Source organism: Melanotaenia boesemani, chromosome 14, assembly GCF_017639745.1.
Source record: "Melanotaenia boesemani isolate fMelBoe1 chromosome 14, fMelBoe1.pri, whole genome shotgun sequence".
NCBI lineage: Eukaryota > Metazoa > Chordata > Actinopteri > Atheriniformes > Melanotaeniidae > Melanotaenia > Melanotaenia boesemani.
The window spans coordinates 21354362-21374863 of NC_055695.1; the positions used below are offsets into that span (position 1 = coordinate 21354362).

Here is a 20502-nt window from a genome sequence, read left to right on the forward strand (position 1 = left end):
TGCTCGTTGTAACCTATATCCAGGCCAGCATCTGACATCTGGACCACATCTGGCTCACATAACACTTGCCAGTGCTGTAACTGAGCCATTAGTGCCAAAAGTAGCCCAGATTAAGCCCTAATGTGCCTGCTATTTGGGGTGTGTCTTATATAGCAACAACAATATTTACTCTTTTCCAGGAGTATGAATGTTATGCTGTGTGGTGTTTAAAAGGGCAAACACAAAGCTGCAGAAAAATCTAAAACAAAGGTACAGTATGTTTAATTATTCAGAAATGAAAAAGACATAACAATCCCCATATCCTCCACATGCCACTAATCTTTATTCTTATGCTTTATTTTTGATTAGAAGCACCAAATCAAAGCTAATCTTTCTTGCTATTCTTGCTTCATGTGCACAGGATTTATCTTGTTCAGCACTAAATGGGTCACAATAAACTATTTTATTTGCTAGCCCTATGAAGACAGACCTTATTTGTGTTAGATTTCTGTTTGTTTGCTCTTTCCTCATGTTTGTCTGTAATCCATGCATTTGAAGATTCCATGTTCAGGTTTAATTTGTATTCTAGCTTGCTTTTCTTCCTGCTTCAATCTGTAGAGTTACCCTTTTTTAATTTAATTAATTTTACTTCCCACCACTGCCACAGCTAACTTTGGTTTCCTTGCTAGTTGGTAGTTTGCTTTCTCTGTATAAATACTCATTATTAACCCTGTGCTAGTTTGCCACTGTTTCTTCCTATTCTTTCTTTGTCAGTTGTTCTGAAGTCTGCTGTTAGTTTTGATTCCAGTTCTTCTTATTCTTGTCATTGCAGCAGCTTTGATTCATCTAACTAAATAGTCATGCCCCACTTTCATCCCAGGGAGAACTATTTTACCTTAGGAAACCTTTTGGTAATTTTACCACTGACACATATTTGTGGTGTAAATTAGTCTTATGTCCGTTTTTAAGAAGTAATTCTGAATTGTATCTCTAAGTAAAATGTTGTAGTATGAAACTGTGTGGGTAAGCAGCAAGACCTGAACAAAGGTCGAGGCCTTCCTTTTCCATAGCTAAAACTCCTGCTTCGTTCCCACTACACTTAACATTCCTAAACATCTATCTCACCACCAGAGTCTACGTCAATGTGCCCTAACTCACAATGCTGCTGCACACACCAGCTACATGCAGATGCAGAAACAGGCACCAGTGTCACAGCTGTTCCAAAACCTTTCCTATGAGGCCAGATTTTCATGATCTGGTGACCTGCAGCTACTTTCCTCTTTCCAACATAGTACCAAACATCCAGGAAGTCTGTGTCCCGCTTGCAACAACACAGGGCCAGGGCCTTGGGGGCGTTTCCATGCACTTATTAATGGGTTGTCACAGTGTCTGTACATCTCTTGCTACTCAGGGTAAAATCAACAACTCTGGGGGTCATTCATTAATTTACACTGACTGGGTTGGCATTTGCAAGAGGGCCAAACTGCCTGTAACTCCTCACAATCAGCAATACCACGGGGAGCGTAAGAGGGATGAGATAAGAGAAAGCTGCCTGGTCTACTGCTCTTCAGTCCCTTGCTCTCTCATGTCTCTCGCTATCCTGTCTTTTTTTTTATCAATAGCACTGTCATCCATCACAGTCTCTGTCTCTGGCCTGCCCAATTCTTTTTTTATCCAGGAAAAACAAACAATACAAAATCAACACATAAGGACAAGAAAAAAAAGGAGTCACCAGTATGGACAGATAACAAAAGAAAACAAAATAGTCCTTTTTTTCAGATGTTCTCCACACATAACACATATGGATGTTACAAGTTGAATCAATGCCATCATTTGTGATTGTGTAAAACAGGTTCCTTTATTTTCTGAAATCTTATATTCTCGAGCTGCATTTGCTTTGGGTCACAATCTGTCCAAAATCTGCCTTAATGGTCCGTTAGTAGCTAATCTTCAAGATCTTCCTTTGAAAATGGATTTTTCCACTGCTATAGAACATGGAGATGAACAGATGTTAGAAGGATTTCTTTCCAAAGACACTTGTTTACTTGTTAGTTGAGTTCCTTCTTGACTTTTAAAACTCTAAATAGTTCCCTGTTATGATAGAATGATGGGGAAAGTTGGGAAGATGAGGATGCACGTACTGAAGTGATACTGCCTGTTGTTTTCAGAACATGTAGCCAGTTACAAAGAGACAGTTTCAGACCATCTCCACCATTGTTACTGTTAATATCGCACCAAACTACCCATCTCTCACACATAAGCACTCCAGCTGAAACATAACAGTGACCTAACTTTCTCTTGCAAATGGACATGCAACCCAGTGGTTTGCAGATGGCACAGTGTCTTGTCATTTAGTCACCAAAAAAGTACAAAAAAGGAGAAAAGAAATGTGTAAGTTTTCCCCCTCTCATCCACTCCACTTGGCTCCAGTGGGAGAGGTCTGACCTATCTCACAGTCTACAGGACCAAAGGGACCCATGCTCCTTAATCTGAACATGAAAAAACAGTGACTCATCACATTACAGATATAAAATAAATTCCAACCTCCTGGCCTGTCAGTGGAGAAGATTAAAAGAAGAGCTAATAAAATCATGTGAAACATCAGCTTTTTTAAAGTGTGGTCAACTCTTGAATAGATGGATTAAGCTATTCCAGATTTTGTTTCTTTGTAGTTTTAAGATTAAGAGAGAACCTTTCCTGCATGCAATGACAAGTTACCGAAGAATCGAAGCAGTAAACACGAGGCTGACCCTGAGGCTTCCATAGAAAATTAAAATGTAAAAAAGCCATTTAACAGTGATGTGACTTTGAGAAAATAAAGGGGTGCTTCAGGGCAAAAGACTAACCTGTTTGTACAAGTAAGGGCAGCAATTATATGACACACTGAAACAAATTGGGTCAGTCGGTGGAGCTCCTTCTTCACTTAGAAACAAACAAAACTCTGACTTGCAATTGAAAAATCAGGCTTATCAGTTAAACGCGGCACGACTACTTTGAAAAGTCAAATATTTAAGTGGGATGTTACTCATCAGTGCGCAGCAGTTTAGCGTGACTAGCGCAGTGACACGCGCGCTCCCGGTCAGACCTCTCTCTTGATTCATAATTGATGGGAATAAAAAGGTGGGGGTGAAGATCCCGCCCCACCGCCTGGGAGGGCTGGCTGGGAGCGGAACAGTCTGAAGTAGAGAGGCACCGTGTGGGACAGAAGTCACTGTGGATACTTTTGAGGATAATACAAAGTTATGATATTCTTTCCTTTGGACAAGGACTAAATATGGACTTTTGACTTTACTTTGGATATATTCACCATTTTTTTTTCCTGTTGCAACTGCATTTATTGTTCCAACACAGGAGAGAAGAACATGATCCAGTTTTTGGAAAACTCGCCACTCAAGGATGTTTAGACGAATGCAGCAACTCAACAAGGTACGACTACTAACTGCAGATTAATGTAGAGGCTGTAGAAAATGATTTAAAATAAAAACTGTAAAGTTTAAAGTTTTTTTTATATATATAAAAGATTTATTTAGGTGTTTAAAACAGGAAAGTTAATTTGACTCAGACTAACTTCATTTGTGGGCGTCCTGTCTCAGTCAAAATTGTGATAAGAGTAGTAGACACCATTCTTTCTATTTTTAATAATACAAAAAAAAAAAAGCTACCATGCGTATAGACATTTTTAAATGGGAATAAAGAGTTCAGAAAAAGCTTGAGAACAACGTAGAGAATGGTTCTTAATCTACAAAACGCTGTGCTTTCCCTTGAAATTTATTTTGATCAACTTCTGATTTATAAACGCCTGTTATTCTGGCAAAGTCCTGATGTTGCTCATAGTTTGTGTTTGTTTCAACGGTTTTTTTTACACTAGCTTTCACACGGTCTTTATTTTAATGGACATATTTATGTACTTAACAGATCAATTGTTTTCATCATTTTCTTTTGTATTTTCGATGTAATTATATCTTCAGGTAATATGTAATCTGTTTTCTGCAGGTTGCTTGTTTTAATATTTCTTTTAAGAGTCCTTCTTGAGACATTGCAGTAAACCAAGATTAACTCAAAATAACTACGTTTTATCTGTAAACTTCTTTTGATTGACAGGTGCTTGAAGAGGCTTTAAGATGGCAGCTGTGACTCTGCCAGGCTGAGTAGCTTCTCATCCCAGTGCTGTGGCACCCTCTGCTGTGTGGCCGTGGAAGGTCAGGACAGGGCAGGCAGCATGGGGAACATATTCGAGGAGGGTATGAACACTATCATCGTCAGCCACTACAACCACTCAGGGAAGTGGGACCGGCCCCGCAGTGGTGGGGCCTGTAAGACGGCTGTGCTGCTTTTCATCTGTGTGCTGATAGTTCTGGAGAACGTCACTGTTCTGCTCGCTCTGTGGAGGAACAAGCGTTTCCACAGCCGCATGTATTTTCTCATTGGAAACCTGGCACTGTCAGACTTACTGGCTGGTGTGGCTTATGTGGTTAATATCTTCACCTCAGGACGTAACACTTTCTTCCTGACGCCAGTGCAGTGGCTGGCCAGAGAGGGAAGCATGTTTGTGGCTCTTAGTGCTTCCACCTTCAGCCTCTTGGCTATTGGCATAGAGAGACACATGACAATGGTGCGTCTGCGCCCCTGTGAGACAGCAGGTCGAGGTAGACTTCTAGCACTGTTGGTGGCCTGCTGGTTTGTGTCAGTGCTGCTCAGTGCTCTGCCCAGCCTTGGCTGGAACTGCCTAAATAATCTGGCTTCTTGCTCTACAGTGCTGCCACTCTATGCTAAGAGTTACATTGCTTTCTGCATCAGTGTATTCAGTGCCCTTCTGGTGGCTATTGTCATCCTCTACATCAGGATCTACCGCCTGGTGACCTCCAGTGGCCGCAGAGTGAGCAGCCGGCCCTCTGAGCGCTCTCTGGCCCTCCTACGGACAGTGGTTATTGTTCTTGGGGTATTTGTCATGTGCTGGGCCCCCTTGTTTCTCCTACTCCTGCTTGATGTTGGTTGCAGCCCAGATAAGTGCCCAGTCCTCTACCAGGTGGACTGGTTCATTGCCCTTGCTGTGCTCAACTCTGCCCTCAATCCTTTAATATACACTCTATCCAGCAGGGAGATGAGAGCTGCCTTCTTCCGGCTGCTGTGCTGCTGTCAGACAAGCATGGACTCCACAGGGACTCCTACGGCGGGCAACCCCCACCTGGGGACAGTCATCCCTACAGCAGAAAACAGCAAGACCAGTTTGGGTGGATGTGGAGGCAGTGGGGCTGGCAAGTCCACATTGAATCGAGTAAAGCATTCCACACCTGTGAATTGTGATAACAAGCACGGAGATCCCTCTGCCACCACTGTGCCACACCCCTCCGGACCTGCAGACCTGCTCTCAGCTGTGCTTGTGAAGGCAGGGGCGCTACCTCCCCTCAGCAAGTTCTGAAGCAGGTCACAGAAGCAAACACAAAGACTCTGTCCTGCTGTCAGCCACTTTTTTGTCTGTGCACTATGGCTTGTATCACATAGGAAGAATGTCTTATCAAATGACTCAGAACCAAATAGGTCCAGACTGTAGATTAAGTACAGTCAAAATAATTTAAATACACTAATCACAACATTCAGTTACATTATTTCCAACACTAAAGTCATTTAAATTATATTGTGTCACATAATAATTACGTTTGAAAACCATGGAAAACAGGATTGTGTCAGACATATGGTAGTTAAATCTGTGTGTAATTAACTTTACAAGTGTTATTTTATTTGTTTATTATTTTATAGGTGGACACAAGCAAATTGTGGCACTTTTTTGCATGTGTATATGCTGAAATTCCTAGAATACCTACATTTTTTCTTCATGCTTAGGATTGATCAACTATTTATTTTCTGTGAAAACATTTGTCACCTTAATAGTATAAAATTATACATTTTGCTTTGTGTGCATAAAAACCATCAAGGTACTCTGACTTTATTATTGACTATATCATGAATTATATGAATTATTTGTGATGCACTGTGAGAAAAAATGTTATATTGCAAGACTAGTGGCCTCATGAGGCTGTGATGCTCATTAGACACCGTAAAACAAAACTCTTAAGTGGGATAAAAACGGCACTGCTATTATTAGATTCTTACCACTAGTGGGCAAGAGCTTTACATTTGTCCTGATGGTGGTGCTGCAGGAGAAGTGTTTTTATGTTAAATCAGTAAGGCTCGACTTCTGCACTGCTCAGCTTTTCAATACCACTTCTGGTTTACTTTTCATCAGTCTCAGCTCTACTCAGCGACACTACAAGCTGAATTAGCACAGCTAATAACTTACATTCATAAAAATATCAGCCTCTTACCAGCACATGTAGAAACCACTCACACGTTAACTAACCACTAGTGATTAAGAGTGTTGGATGTGAATTATTTGATGGTGGTAGTCTGTAAATGACTTTTCTGCCAAGGGTGATGTAGTGCCTGATATGGTTAAATAGCAAATAAAATTTTATGCCCTTTTATCACATTTTGATGTGTCACACGTTTGTTACATGAAATCAGTCACATACTCCCTCTCAACCTTCCTCCTTTTTGTCCAGGCTGCTTCTTTGTTTTCATGTCTAGTATTGGACTGTGTCTGTGACTTAACACCATATTAATAGCAAATGTTAGCTCATAGTTTAGAGATCTGTTGTCAAGATGTTTATGAAAGCCTAAGGCAAACACATATATAATATTACTGCTGAAATAAGCTAAATCCGTCAATATGAATTGCTTTTTAAATAGGAGACAAGAAATATTGTCTGCTTTAACCTGCTGCAATCACTTATAAAACATCCTGTTGCAAAACTGATTGATGCTCTTATATTATGGTTCACTGGCAGACACGGGTCAGACTTTAATGAATAATGCAAGAAATTCCTGATATTATTACTAACGGTTTCCAGTCAGTGAGGTCACTTATCAATTAGTTATGAATGATATATTGAACAAATGTGCTGTGAAGGAAATTTGTCTCATCTCCCTATAAATCCTCTGCCACTGATGTCAAGGGTGAAGAGATAGATTTGTCTGGCCCAATGGAAAGAATTTCTAGAAATTTTCAGGTCATGCATTTGGTTTTGTACCCATAAAAGTGTCTCACTGACAGGTAGTTTAAACTGAGCTGATAAATTGACTTATTAAAGCAGTCTAATCCCCATACTATGTTGCACAGCTGAGACCAGACAGGAGCTGACAGACTGGCATTTCATACTCACCTCTGCAAAAGGATGTGTCTCTGCTCTGCACCTCTAGTTCTGATGGAAAAAGACAGCAAGGGCGCAACACCAGTCAAGCATTTCCAGCTTAAAGGTCACTGATTGCTTTCTATCAGAAATGTTTGAACATTTTTTCCCCTGAGTTAGCCATGGAAGACGGAGGCCTTATGCCAGGTGAAATACTTAAAAATGCTGAAATGTTGAGAGGATAAGTGTGATCAGACAATAAATATTCTGCCTCCTTCTCAGTCCTATTCATTCTATTCTTTTCTTGCGATGTCAATTCAAATCTTTATTTATTTAGATTTAATTAACTTTTTATTCCTGTTATCTGAAAATAGCTTTGTGAAGAAAAATATGAAAAAACAGAATAATATAAAATTTCTGCAACAGAGATTTAGCTCAGAATGTTCAGTTCTATTTAAAACATTAAGTACTTTGCAATTACACAAAAACACAGAGATTGTTGCAATTCAAAAATAGTTGAGACACGATGTAAAAACAGGGTGCAACAATTTATTAAGCAAACAAATATTTTATTCACAATGGAACATCCAAAACATATCATATGATGAAAATAAGACATTTCATAAAAAATATATGCTTATTTTGAATTTAATGGTAGCAAGAGTTGGGACAGGGTCATGTTCACCCCTGTGTTGCATCTCCTTTTTATAAAACACCAGTCTGTAAACATGTATGGAGCGAGGAGTCCAGATGCTGGTGTTTTGCGAGAGGAATGTTGTCCTATTCTTGTGTGATAAAGTATTCTAGCTGCTCAGTAGTCCCAATCTTTGTTGTCACATCCAGTGTTTCACAATGCTGTAAATGCTTTCAGTTGGTGACAGGTTAGCATCTGGACTTTTCTACTACAAAGCCCTGCTGCTGTAATAGATGCAGTAAGTGGTTTTGCATTGTCTTGCTGAAATATGTGAGGTTTTCCACCATCAAAGATGCAGAGGTTTAAACTGTGTACTGATAACAAGCTGTGTGGTCCATCTACTCCTTAGTTCAGAGGACAGGGCTTCCATGATTTCCCAAAAGAATTCCAAGTTTTAATTCATCTGACCACATAACAGTTTTCCACTTTGTTTAGTCTATTTTAAATGAGATTTAGTTCAGAAAAGATGGCAGCATTTTTTGATTGCGTTCACAAACAGCTTCTACTTACATATTAGGTCTTTAACCTTTCTATTGTGGGAGACATGGTGACCTCTGTACACGGTCATTTCTGGAAGTATTTTTATTTATTTATTTATTTATTTTTTATCGTGTCCTGTCCAGCATCATGACATGCAGAACGGAGGTCTGTGTGCCAAATTGTGCCAGACAGATTTGCTCCACCAAGAGAGGCATCTCGTATATATAGCTTGCCTTGATAATTTAGATCCTTTTAATTATTATTTTATTTGTATTCTCACTTATCTGTTCTGCCGTTAACTGATATATTAATGCCAAACCTGACAGGAAAAACAAACGGGAACAAGAGAGTGAAAGAGAAGGGTAAAAAGGAGAGGGGTAAAAAGGCAAAAGACAAGAAATAAAACATGGAAAGGAAAATTCACTAAGCTGCTATAATAATAAGAGTTTTACAATAACAATATAAACGATTTCAATCCTCGAAAGAGGAATACATAAAGAAAATAGGTAAATACAAGAAAAATAACAGGTGCAACTCGACATCCAGCTGCTACATCTAGACATGAAGCAAACAGAACTGTGTCTGTTTGCAGTAGTGCCTCAAGACTGGCAGGTCGTAGGCATACAACATGGGTAATGCCTGATTCTTTGCTGTCGCCCTTGAGCACAGAGTTGTTTCCAAATTATTTGAATTTTTCCATGCTATTATTTACTGTAGACAATGGAATATTTAGTCTTCACAATTTTTTGGAATTGATTTGGATAACTGTAAAAATACATCTGCTGATGCCTCTAGACACAGATACAGTAGTGTTCCTGGAATCATTGGAGTGTTCTGGGTCTTTCAACATCATATACCCTCATTCAGGTGACCTAGCCGAGGCTGATCAGACCTCAGCTTGTGTACAGATGGCTGGCTAGTGAATGCTACTTTTCTGTCTGTGATTGATTATGGTGATACCTTGTATATGCATGCAGCCTCATCTATTTTGCATAAACTCGATTCAGTGTATCATGCATCATTACGATTTATAACAAATGCAAAATCCCTCACTCACCACTGCACTCTTTATGATCTGGTCGGTTGGACATCACTAACCACTCGCAGAAAACATCACTGGTATGTTTTTTTATCTATAAAGCAATATTGGGAAAACTTCCAGGATATCTTTGTGACCTACTCTGTGTCAGTTCTGGGAGTTACCGGCTCCGCTCTTCAAATCGCTTGCTTTTCACTGTTCCCTGGTCGCTCACAGAGTTGGGAAAAACAGCCTTTTCCTATTCTGCACCATGGACATGGAACAAGAAATCTTAAATTGGAATAATTTATTTCAGTGGATAAATTTAAGGCAATCATAAAGAGTGTGGTAAAGGAGACATGTGTTTGTTTTTCTTGAGAGGCTCACTGTGTTTTTAAATAGTTGTTCTAAATCTTAATGTGTTTATTTTGCTTAATTTTTATGTATTTGTAAACTATATTTGGCTGCTACCTTGGCCAGGTCTCTCTTGTAAAAGAGATTCTGAATCTCAATGGGACTGCCTGGTTAAATAAAGGTAAAAAAAAAAAAAAAAAAAAAGAAAATAGTGCACTTGGGCCACAACCATCTTAAGGCCCTCTCTGCTGCTTCAATGAAACTTCAGATACAGTGGTGTGAAAAATTCCAGATTTTTGTGCATGTTTGTCACACTTAAATGTTTCAGATCATCAAACAAATTTAAATATTTGTCAAAGACAACACAAGTAAACATAAAATACAGTTCTATATTATTGGGAGAAAAATCCAAACCTACATGGCCCTTTGTGAAAAGTGATTTCCCCCTAAACCTAATAACTGGTTGGGCCACTCTTAGCAGCAACAACTGCAATCAAATGTTTGCGATAACATGCAATGAGTCTTTTACAGACCTGTGGAGGAACTTTGGCCCACTCACCTTTGCAGAATTGTTGTAATTAAGCCACACAGGAGGGTTTTTGAGCATGAACTGTGTTTTTAAGGTCATGCCACTGCATCTCAGTAGGATGCAGGTCAGGACTTTGACTAGGCCACTCCAAAGTCTTCATTTTCTTGAGCCTTTCAAAGGTGGACTTGCTGGTGTGTTTTGGATCATTGTCCTGCTGCAGAACCAAAGTTTGCTTCAGATAGCTGGACATTTTTCTTCAGGATTGTTTGGTAGACAGCAGAATTCATGGTTCCATTTATCATAGCAAGTCTTCCAGGTCCTGAAGCAGCAAAACAGCCCCAGACCACCACACTACCACCACCATATTTTACTGTTGGTATGATGCTCTTTATCTGAAGTGTGGTGAAACTTATATGTCAGATGTAATCAGACACACACCTTTCAAAAAGTTAAACTTTTGTCTCATCAGTCCACACTCATCAGTCCGCCATTTGTTGGTAATGGCTCGCACTGTGGTTCCATGGAAACCCAAAGCTTTAGGAATGGTTACCTTTCCCAGACTGATAGATCTAAATTACTTTATTTCTCATTTGTTCCTGAATTTCTTTGGATCTCAGCATGATGTCTAGCTTTTGAGGATCTTTTGGTCTACTTCACTTTGTCAGGCAGATCCTTTTTAAGTGATTTCTTGATTGAGAACAGGTGGGGCAATAATCTGGCCTAGGTGTGGCTAGAGAAATTAAACTCGGGTATGATAAATCACAATTAAGTTAAGTTTTAACAGTGGGGTGCAATCACTTTTTCCACACAGGTCCATGTAGGTTTGGATTGTTTTTCTCCCTTAATAATAAACCCCTTGATTTAAAAATTGTATTTTGTGTTTACTTGTGTTCTCTTTGACTAATATTGAAATTTGTTTGATGATCTGAAACCTTTAAGTGTGATAAACATGCAAAAAAATAAGCAATCATGAAGGGGCCAAACACTTTTTCACACCACTGTAGCAATCCTCTTCTTTTCTCCTTCCATGCCCAAATTCGTGAAGGCTCTGGCCAGAGAACGGGGCGCAAAACCTCTGCAACCCACCTCCAATAGAATGGCACCCCACTCTCCATCCAGCCTGTATGCAGGTTAGGTGGGCTTGGAAGCACATCATAAACTGCCTGGATCAGGAATTTCATGCAATGAGGCTCCTCCTCTTGTACGAGGTGCCTCCTCCCTTTCTCCCTGGGGCTTAATTAATTGATTTCTAAAAGCAGATTAAATATAAATCTACTTTTAGAAATCATGTTGGTAGAAAAAAATTAAAACAGACAGCTATAATTACATACAATGCTTCAGTCTGCTTCTTGTATTTTCATAATAGTGCTGGGAAGTGCTGTTTGACACATTGGTCCAAAACTTCAATTTGATATTCAGTTAGGCTGAGGCTTGACATGATTCATTATTACCAAAACATTCTCTCTTGGTGACCAATAGATGGAAGTATAGTCATAGAAACCACTTCTATCAGGACGGAAATGTTTTTATTAAAATTTCCCATTAAGAAAGCAAGTTGACCCAAACTATACCAGCAAAATGCCCCTTACAGGACACAGAGTCACCAGATGCCCCTACGATATGGATGAAATATTCAGGCCAATGTTGTCCTCTTGCCGTACCTCTTTTATTTAGCCTTCTGACTGGGATTTTTGCACCATGAGCTTTCAAACAGTCTGATCACATTTGCAGTGCTATTCTTGGTTAGGCTATGTTTCTCAAAACTCTTTTTCAGAAGAGTTTTTTCCTTAAACATAACACCATTTGCTTATGTATTTCCCATAAATCGAAATTGATTTTGCAGAAGTAATTTGTAAAATCTTAAATTGACTTGAGAATCATATTATTTGTATTCAAAATCGTGTGTGAGTGAATTATCATTTATGGTTGTGACTGAGGTGAACTTTTCTTTATAAACTTTGAGTGGAATAAAAAATAAAATGAGAGGAATTAACTGCTAGAAGCACAAAATACATGTTGCCATTCCTGTTGTCCTTAACCCTTTAATGCGTTATGTATTAAATATGTTACACACAGTTTCTGAGATCTTTTGCATCACTTTAGAGTGAAATCTTTGCTCAAAATCCCTCTGAAAACAGTCTGATACTTGTCTTCTGCCCTACCGTTCAAACTACAATCATTTTGACATATCGCATGGTAATATTTAGTAAGCCCAAATATACAAACCGTTTAAAGTCTTCATTTGGCCCTTCAACAAAATGTAAAAAAAAAAAAAAAAGGAAAAAAAAAGCAGGTTGTGAATGGACAGTGGCCATATTCAAAACTCTTCCAGACATAGACATGTTTTCATCTGCTAGTGGGTGCAGTGGCCTCAGATACAGCGATGGCTGCACTACAGGTAATTCCTTTAAAATTGTGTACATGTGTACTGTCTTCTTCTGTGTGCCTTTTAAAGTGTTTCTTATCCCAAACTGTGCTCAAGCATCTATCAAACAAAGCCAGCACTGCAGTTTTAAAGGAAATAGGGTTCTCAGTTCACAGAGTATTTGACAATTCAGAGGTACCATATGTAAAAAGGTAGTACAAATATAGCAACTGCCATGTACATGTATGTGGACACACAGCAATTAGATATAAATGGTTTATTCTAAGAGGATAAAAACACAAGTCATTTTGGTAGAGTTATTAGATTCCAATAGAAACACAGTTTTTAGTGATATATGGAATTTTTCTGTCACTGCCTTCCTAATCAAGATGTTTATGGTCAATATCTTTTAGTAATTAAATGAAAGTGTAGGAGTTGCAAACAATCTTATAATTGACTTAATGTTAGATCAAAAAGCATTTTCATAACTGAGCCCACAATTGTCATTGTTCTGTATTGTTGTTGGTGTTTTTTATGATGTATCTTTATTTCTTCTTGATGCTGATAGCTCTCAGTTGTAATAACCTGGCAGTAATGGTATTTTTGTTTTTACTAATTACCAGTTACACTGACAATCTTTTTATTTTCATCAGTGAAATTTAAAGCGTGACTTGACACTGCTGCAATGCCTGCATCCACTTTAGAGCACCTCTAATTTTATAAAAGAGGTTCTTTTTTGTGATCTGTGATATCATCCATGGGCAAACGCTGGGTTTACGCCAATGCCAGAACAAATAATCAATTATCCTAAGAAAGTGAAGAATGAATACAGCAACAGTAAAAAAAAAAAAAAAAAAAGGCTTGGACAAAAATTGAGAGGGTCGAGTGTTACATGTGCATCTTTTGAGCTGCTGTAAAGCCACCGCAGCCACCACAGCTAGAGAAGAAGCTGACCAAGTACTGTGTCCCAGCCCTGGGTCTTCCACAAATAAAGACTGCTTACCACTGAATTTACAATAAAGTTCAAATAGACTAACTTAAATGAATAAAACACTGGAGTAATTCATTTTGTGTAAGACCCAAATGTTGCCTTGTTATTGTTGCCTGGGAACTAGTTTTAGTAGGCTAGGTTTATCTGAGCTCATGCTGACATCCTAACATCTTACAAAAGGTTTATGTGTACTTCCATGGAGTAAAGTCCTTGCAATTTAGTTCCAAATAAACTGGTGTGAATGTGGGCTGGTTTATTTGAAAGCACCAAGGTTCTGAGGCTCTGGAATGGAACCAGAGCCAAAACCAAAGCCAGAACTGTGTCTATGTGAAAGCACCAAAAGTGAAGGTTAATGTTGAAATATGACACAACCTAACATGCTGTCACCCATAGATACCTTTAATTTAAAGAAAGTAACTTCAGCTAGGGGGTCTAAGTTTAGGAGCATGTTCAGTAATAGCATCATTCCTTTTCTGCAATTTTTCCAAGTGTCCTTAGGCACATTCAATTTCTCCTATCACCTGAAACAAACACCATAAATGGTCCATGTACTAAGTGGGTCAAATACCTTAATAAATCATGTTAACTAAATAGCCGTCACCAGTGCTCTTTGAGGATTTAGACATGGTGGATTTGTGTCATTCTCTGTGCACAATGCCTATTTGCATATGACTAATGTGAACACGATGGAGGACAAGGAAATCACACCCCCTCCCGTCATCATGATCCTCGCTTTATTCTGCTGTGTTCTGAGGCAGTGGGCACGCATGCTTGTGTGTGTATTTGCATGTGTCATGTTTTTGTGCACAGCCATGTTCAAGCCATGTGTGTTTGAGCAAATGAACAAAGGCTCCATCTGGTTTGAGCCACTGAACGTGTCAGTATGAAACACTTCTGCCATTCTCAGGTCCCTTTTTGATGCAGCTCAGAGCTGGAGTGGGGCCAGGCTGAGAGCAGCAAGGGGTCTCATTTGATTCGGCCACTCTTGCTGGGCGTCCCTGAGTCAAAGCTATTCCCTCCTCTACAGCTGAGTTGTGCCACTCTCACCAGAGGAGACAGGCTCATTCATCCTCCCCTACCTTCACCTCCACTGCACTCCGATTCAATACAGTGTAATTACATGTTGAACAAAGAAAGCAAAGAGCCAGGCAGACTTTGGTGATAAGCTCCACAGGATCAGAAGACTTTATCCAGGGAGCAGCGGGGAAGAAGCTGAGGGAGCCGAGGCAAAGGTCACTTCATAGGAGGATATCTAAGGGAGCTAGCTGAGCTTTGGATTGGTGGATGGTCCTCTCAGCATTCCCGTCAACACCCCACTGCCATTAAATCTCCTGTTTGGTGCTGATCAAGCAGACAAGAGTGGAAACAGAATATTTTCCTTTAGCTGCTATTTTACCAACCAGCCCAAGTCAATTTTCCTATTTCAATCGCTGTTCCTTAGAAACACCAAAAACACTATTTCATACTGGACACTCCAGAATAATATGTTATATAATGGGAAAACAGAGCCTAATGTGTGCTTTGTATGGCTGAATTTTCTTTGTCATAAAAAAAGTAAAAAAAAAACAAAACATAAAAATAAAAATAAAAAAATAAAAACCTCATCTCAATTTCCCACAGTCCAAAAAGATGCTGTCAGTTTGCTAATTTTGTATTTTGTCCAACAATTGTAACTGAATTTGATGTGAAACAGAAAATAAAACAGCATTCAATAAATTGCACCAACAAATGTTTGTCAAAACACTTATGCTGTTTGTAAGACTTAGTAGATAATACATTTATCATCATGTTTCAGCATGATGAACATGATTTAGAATGTTTTTTTTTCTTTTCTGATGATATGAAATGTGCTGTATATTGCAGCATTTAGGGACCATTGTGTTTGCACTTGGATTTCTCATGTTATGTTATGCAGCTCAATCCACCTTCAGACTGCTTTGCATGGCTGAAGTAAATACTGAACTTGGAATCTGTCATGAAGATGAGGTGGTAGCACCTAATTGCAGGACTGACAAAAACCGGGGGCTGATGAGGGTATGATGAAGGCTTTAATTGTAGAAAGACACAACCGAAGACCAACCAATTAACACAAACAAAAAGTGACCAGACTAGCTGTAAGAGAGACCATTAACTTACTAACTAACACACAATGAGCACAAAGAAAAACCGGGAGCTTAAATACTGAGGGAACTAATTACAAACAAGAAGCAGGTGTGAGAGAATGGCTGCAGAGGCGGGAGCAGGATATAAAGCAAACAGAATATCAAAGAATAAAATCAACAAAATAAAACAGAAAAGACAGAACTCAAAATGACAAGACTAGAAACTAAGACTAAGAGAACTAAAAAGCTGTAAACCAGGACAAAACGGCTGCCAATCAATACTTTATATGATATAAATGGAATTCAATGTCTTTAAAAAAGTGTGTATTATCAGAATGTCATGGAAGAAAGACATCAGCCATGATCTTAAAGGAGCATCTTTTGCCCTGCATCCATCTGAAAAGGCTCACAAGGCCATCACCAAACTAGAGTTCATTATTCTACAGTGAGAAAGATTATTCCCAGGTGGCAAATATTCAAGACAGAGCTACATCTTAGACTGAACAACCCCTAGTTAACTAGTTAATTTTTTATGTTTAGTTTATGACAGTACAATTAAAAAAAAAAGACTGAACAAGTATGGCTTGGTTAAATGAATGCCTGGAGTTAGCAACATGGCAGCATGGCTTAGGCTTGCACAACTGAATTTGAAAAACAAAACAAAGAAGACTTATACAATTTTTAGAAGGATTTATCCATAATCCACAGGACCTAGTCTAGAGAAAACCAAACACAATGTATCAGCACAAACACCTTATGCCAATTGCATGGTGGTGGAGGAGTAATGATTTGGGCTTGTTTTGAAACTCAAGGACCTGAACACCTTGCAGTCATAGAGTCAGCCATGAACTATGGTGAGTATTCTGCAAAAAAGAGAGATCTAGAACATCAAGTGATAGCTGAATTTTATCAGCATGCAGAGAGCCATGCCGTCTACATACAGGAGAAACCCTGCATTGTTGTAAAACACATGAAGAAGGAGAATCACGTCATTTGTGAAAACAGCCTTCACAAAAGAACCATATCTTATAAAGTTTAATCGCGGTACAGATACTCTGTAGTGACAGCAGAAAAACACAAACTACCGAATCAAGGACAGAACACAGATCACACAGTGATAAGAAAAATAAAAAAACACACGGGGTGGAATGGCAGCAACTAGCCAGCACAACTTAGGTTTGCATGTCTGCATCTGAACAAACCCAAGCTTTATGGAACAATATCCTTTAGACAGATGAAACCAAATTAGAGATGCTTGCTAGTACACAGCATCATGTTTAAAGAAAACCCAACACCTCATATCAGCTGTCAAGCACAGTGGTGGAAGGGTGATGATTTGGGCTTGTTTTGTAGCCAGAAACTACCCTGTAGTAATTTAGTTGACCATGAGCTGCTCTGTATATAAAAATATTTTAGAGTCAACCTTGAGGCCATGTGTCTAACAGTTAAAGCTTGGCAGTAAAAGGGTCATGTAACAAGACAATGATCCCAACAGCACTAGTAAATCTACAACAGAATGGCTGTTTCGTTTTGTTTTTCTACATGCCTATAAATAAAAATCTTTCATGGTGTTTGTGCTTGGTTGTGTGAGACATTGCCTTATCTGTACCTTTTTGTCTTGTCTTTTACTTGTATTTAAGTCTCTCAAGCAAAAGAGAAAGCTGAATGTCTGATTTAATAAGCACACATGCTTTCAGTCTCTATTAGTCTGACCAAAAACTTAACATAACCCATAGGTGGCGAGCCTAAGTAAGTAATCTTGTCCAAATTCTTCCTCCCCCTGAATCCCCCCAAACAACAGCTGCCTCATTCTTAGAGCCCTCTCTGATTGCAGTCCTCTGGCAGGGGCCTGGCAGCATGCACACACCTGCTCACTCTGACCTCCAATCTATCTCTTCCGCGCCTGCCTGCCACAACTGTAGGGATTACCATGTCTGGGATAGGGGATAAATGAAGCGGAGGACGGCAGCTTCTAGTCTGACATGAATACCCTGTCTCTCACTTGTAACATTGGGAGTGTGCACAGCTGGCTTATTCCCTGCTTCTGTGCGCACAAACAACCTATAGTTCTATGTGCTTGCTGTTCAAAGGGGGAACTGGAGGTGTAGATGCTCATGATTGGTTTCAAGTTTTTGTTTAATACGAGTTTGATAAGGGGAAGGTTTTTTTTAACCTCTTGGTTACATGCGCTTCTCAACAAAACAGAGCAAATGTTGTTCAAGCAGATACAAGATCAGCAATTGATTTGAGCTCATTCATGCTGGTAAACAAAACATGTTTTATACAATCAAATACAATACAAATCAATCAAATACAATCAAAGTCACAATCAAATCAACCAGTCAGTCAAAGCCGTACATGAACACACCCAGTAAGACACAATCATGACAGAAATCTCTCTAGACAAGATCAATGCAGCTCCACCCAGCCACTCCCCATAAAAAAAAAAGAAATGTTTCATGCATTCAATTTGCACAAAGGCAACTTTGACAGAAATTGTTGCAGGGGTACTTGAAGTTTGTTTTAGATGTGAGGAAGAGAGTAAATCAGCAGAATATAAACATAACCATTGTTGTCTTTTTTAACCATGACAACAACTCCCCACTGCTTCTGCTGCTTGATTCTGACCATTTCTTTATTAGTAAGACTTCATGGAAGTGTCATTCTAAATAGACAGACATGCTCTACCAGAACAGTTCGAATGTTTTTGGTAGTCATAGATTTAAAATGAGCTTGTAGAGAAAGGTAACTGTGCATGCATCCAAACATGCATGCATACTCATCTAAAGTTGTGCATAAATAAAAAATTTATAAATTCTCAAATTAGTAAAATCCTATCCTAAAAGTTTTAAGTGTATTTTATCTGAGAATATGATTGATTGAAAACTTTAACAAAAATTAGAAATAGGAAGTGTAATTTTATAGTTGTGGTTTTTTTCATTATGAATATGAACTGACTAACAGTGATTTTGTGAAGTAGGTGTTTTGAAACAAAGAAACATATAAAACTAAGTGCAGCGGGTCCCCAGGTTGAAGACTGAAATCTAGAAGATGTGTTGAAGATCAGTTGGGTTTCTTTGGTTATTCTATCCCACAAAACTAATGTACTTGGTACACATGTCAGTGGTTTTGATGGGGGTTTATAGCAAGGGCACAGACCAGGAAAAGGGTGGCACATGTAAATGAGACCCCCTTTTAAAAAACAAAAACAAAAACAAATACAAATACAAAAAAACAAAAGGAATAAAGGCTCTAGATTTTTTGGAAATAATGATCTGATTATTACGACTTAACTTACCACCCAATGTACAAAGTAAAGCAGCCAATGATTTTTTTTATTGTTGTTTACTCAGGATAATTTTGCAATAGTATGGCTCGATCTCTTTAAAACCTGAACACTAATGCTTCATTGATAATGAGAAAAAGTTGCTTTCACCTAAATCACAAGCCTTATCAGTGTCTCTTTAGCATGATTGCCCATTTAACTTTGCACAATCACATCTGGTGACTTTATAACTTTCACATCTTCTTCATAAAATGTAAACAGCTTGGAGAGACAAATATCACACACATTGACAGTTGGTAATATGATGCTGTATGAATGCTGCATTATGATCAATAACACAGTTGTGTTGATGCAAAACAACATACATTACATGATGCATTCACTGGCACCTGAGGTTTGCCCAGGTAAGGGCCAGTAAAAAATATGCTTGAATTTGATGGTCTAGTCCAGGGCTACTCAATTCGGTCCTACGAGGGCCGCAATGCAGCAGGTTTTCCATGTATCCCTGCACCAACACACCTGAGTCAAATTAATGAGTCATTGTGTAGAACCTGATTGGCTGTTAGAGCCACCTAATTTGACTCAGGTGTGTTGGTGCAGGGATACATGGAAAACCTGCTGGATTGCGGCCCTCGTAGGACCGAATTGAGTAGCCCTGGTCTAGTCTTTGGGTTGCACATAGGAGGCCCGTTTCTTGGTTCATATTTATAATGAAGAATCCAAGACTCTAATTTTGCATTTCCATTTTTAAATGGTGTTCTCACAGACTAAAAAAAAAAAAAAACCCCAAACAAAACCCACACATTTTACGTTTACATATGACTATTTATTAGAGAACAAATAAAAGTTTTTATTTATGCTCAACTTTAGATGAACATGCATGCATGTTTACTCATACACACATTTCTTTTGGCCCCATACAAAATTGTTGTGACATTTAACTGCAGATGTCATCTTGAGATACAGTGGTTTAGTTGGTAAAACCCAAGTTTGCTCTGCCATTATCTAATTCTAGCAGGTGTCCATTCCTTGTGTCAACTTTATGATTATTTTGCAATTTATTTATTTATTTTTATGTCTGAGAGTCTTCACTGCAGCTTTTTGAATGTGCTGTCACAGCAGACACAGGAGAAGCTGTGCAGTTATTAATAACTTTAATAAAGCCTATTCTTTTCAAGTGGACCAGCATTCATAACAGCAGGACCCAGAAACTAAATCAGATTAATGGACTCTTCTATGATTAATTTCATTGTTAACACCAGTGATCTTCCTGTGAAACTTATCAAAACGTGCTCCGACAGCGGTGCATTGAATACGTTTGTATGCTTCTGTACACATGCATATGTGTATACATGTTGAATGGTCTCCTAAAATGCTTTCTGGCTCTAGGGCGATCACAGGTGTTCAGTCCTTCAAGCTTATCTGACGGATTAACAGCTGCTGCCACCACATAATTGTCAACGCCCGCCAGATCTGACAGTACACACATTCTTACTCTGATCTGACAGCTACATCCA

General features: G+C 38.9%; 1 protein-coding gene across 1 annotated transcript; it reads left to right on the forward strand.

Annotated features, from left to right (window-relative positions):
• Positions 1–3135: 3135 nt before the first annotated feature.
• s1pr3a (sphingosine-1-phosphate receptor 3a) lies at positions 3136–6466 on the forward strand. The gene is made up of 2 exons (XM_042005199.1): positions 3136–3405; positions 4081–6466. The coding sequence occupies exon 2, from the start codon at positions 4199–4201 to the stop codon at positions 5396–5398; it is 1200 nt and encodes a 399-aa protein (XP_041861133.1). The 5' UTR covers positions 3136–3405; positions 4081–4198; the 3' UTR covers positions 5399–6466.
• The last annotated feature ends 14036 nt before the right edge of the window (positions 6467–20502 follow it).

Bases quoted from the DNA above. Each gene is read 5' to 3' on its own strand.
- s1pr3a (XM_042005199.1), top strand. From the start codon at position 4,199: ATGGGGAACATATTCGAGGAGGGTATGAACACTATCATCGTCAGCCAC.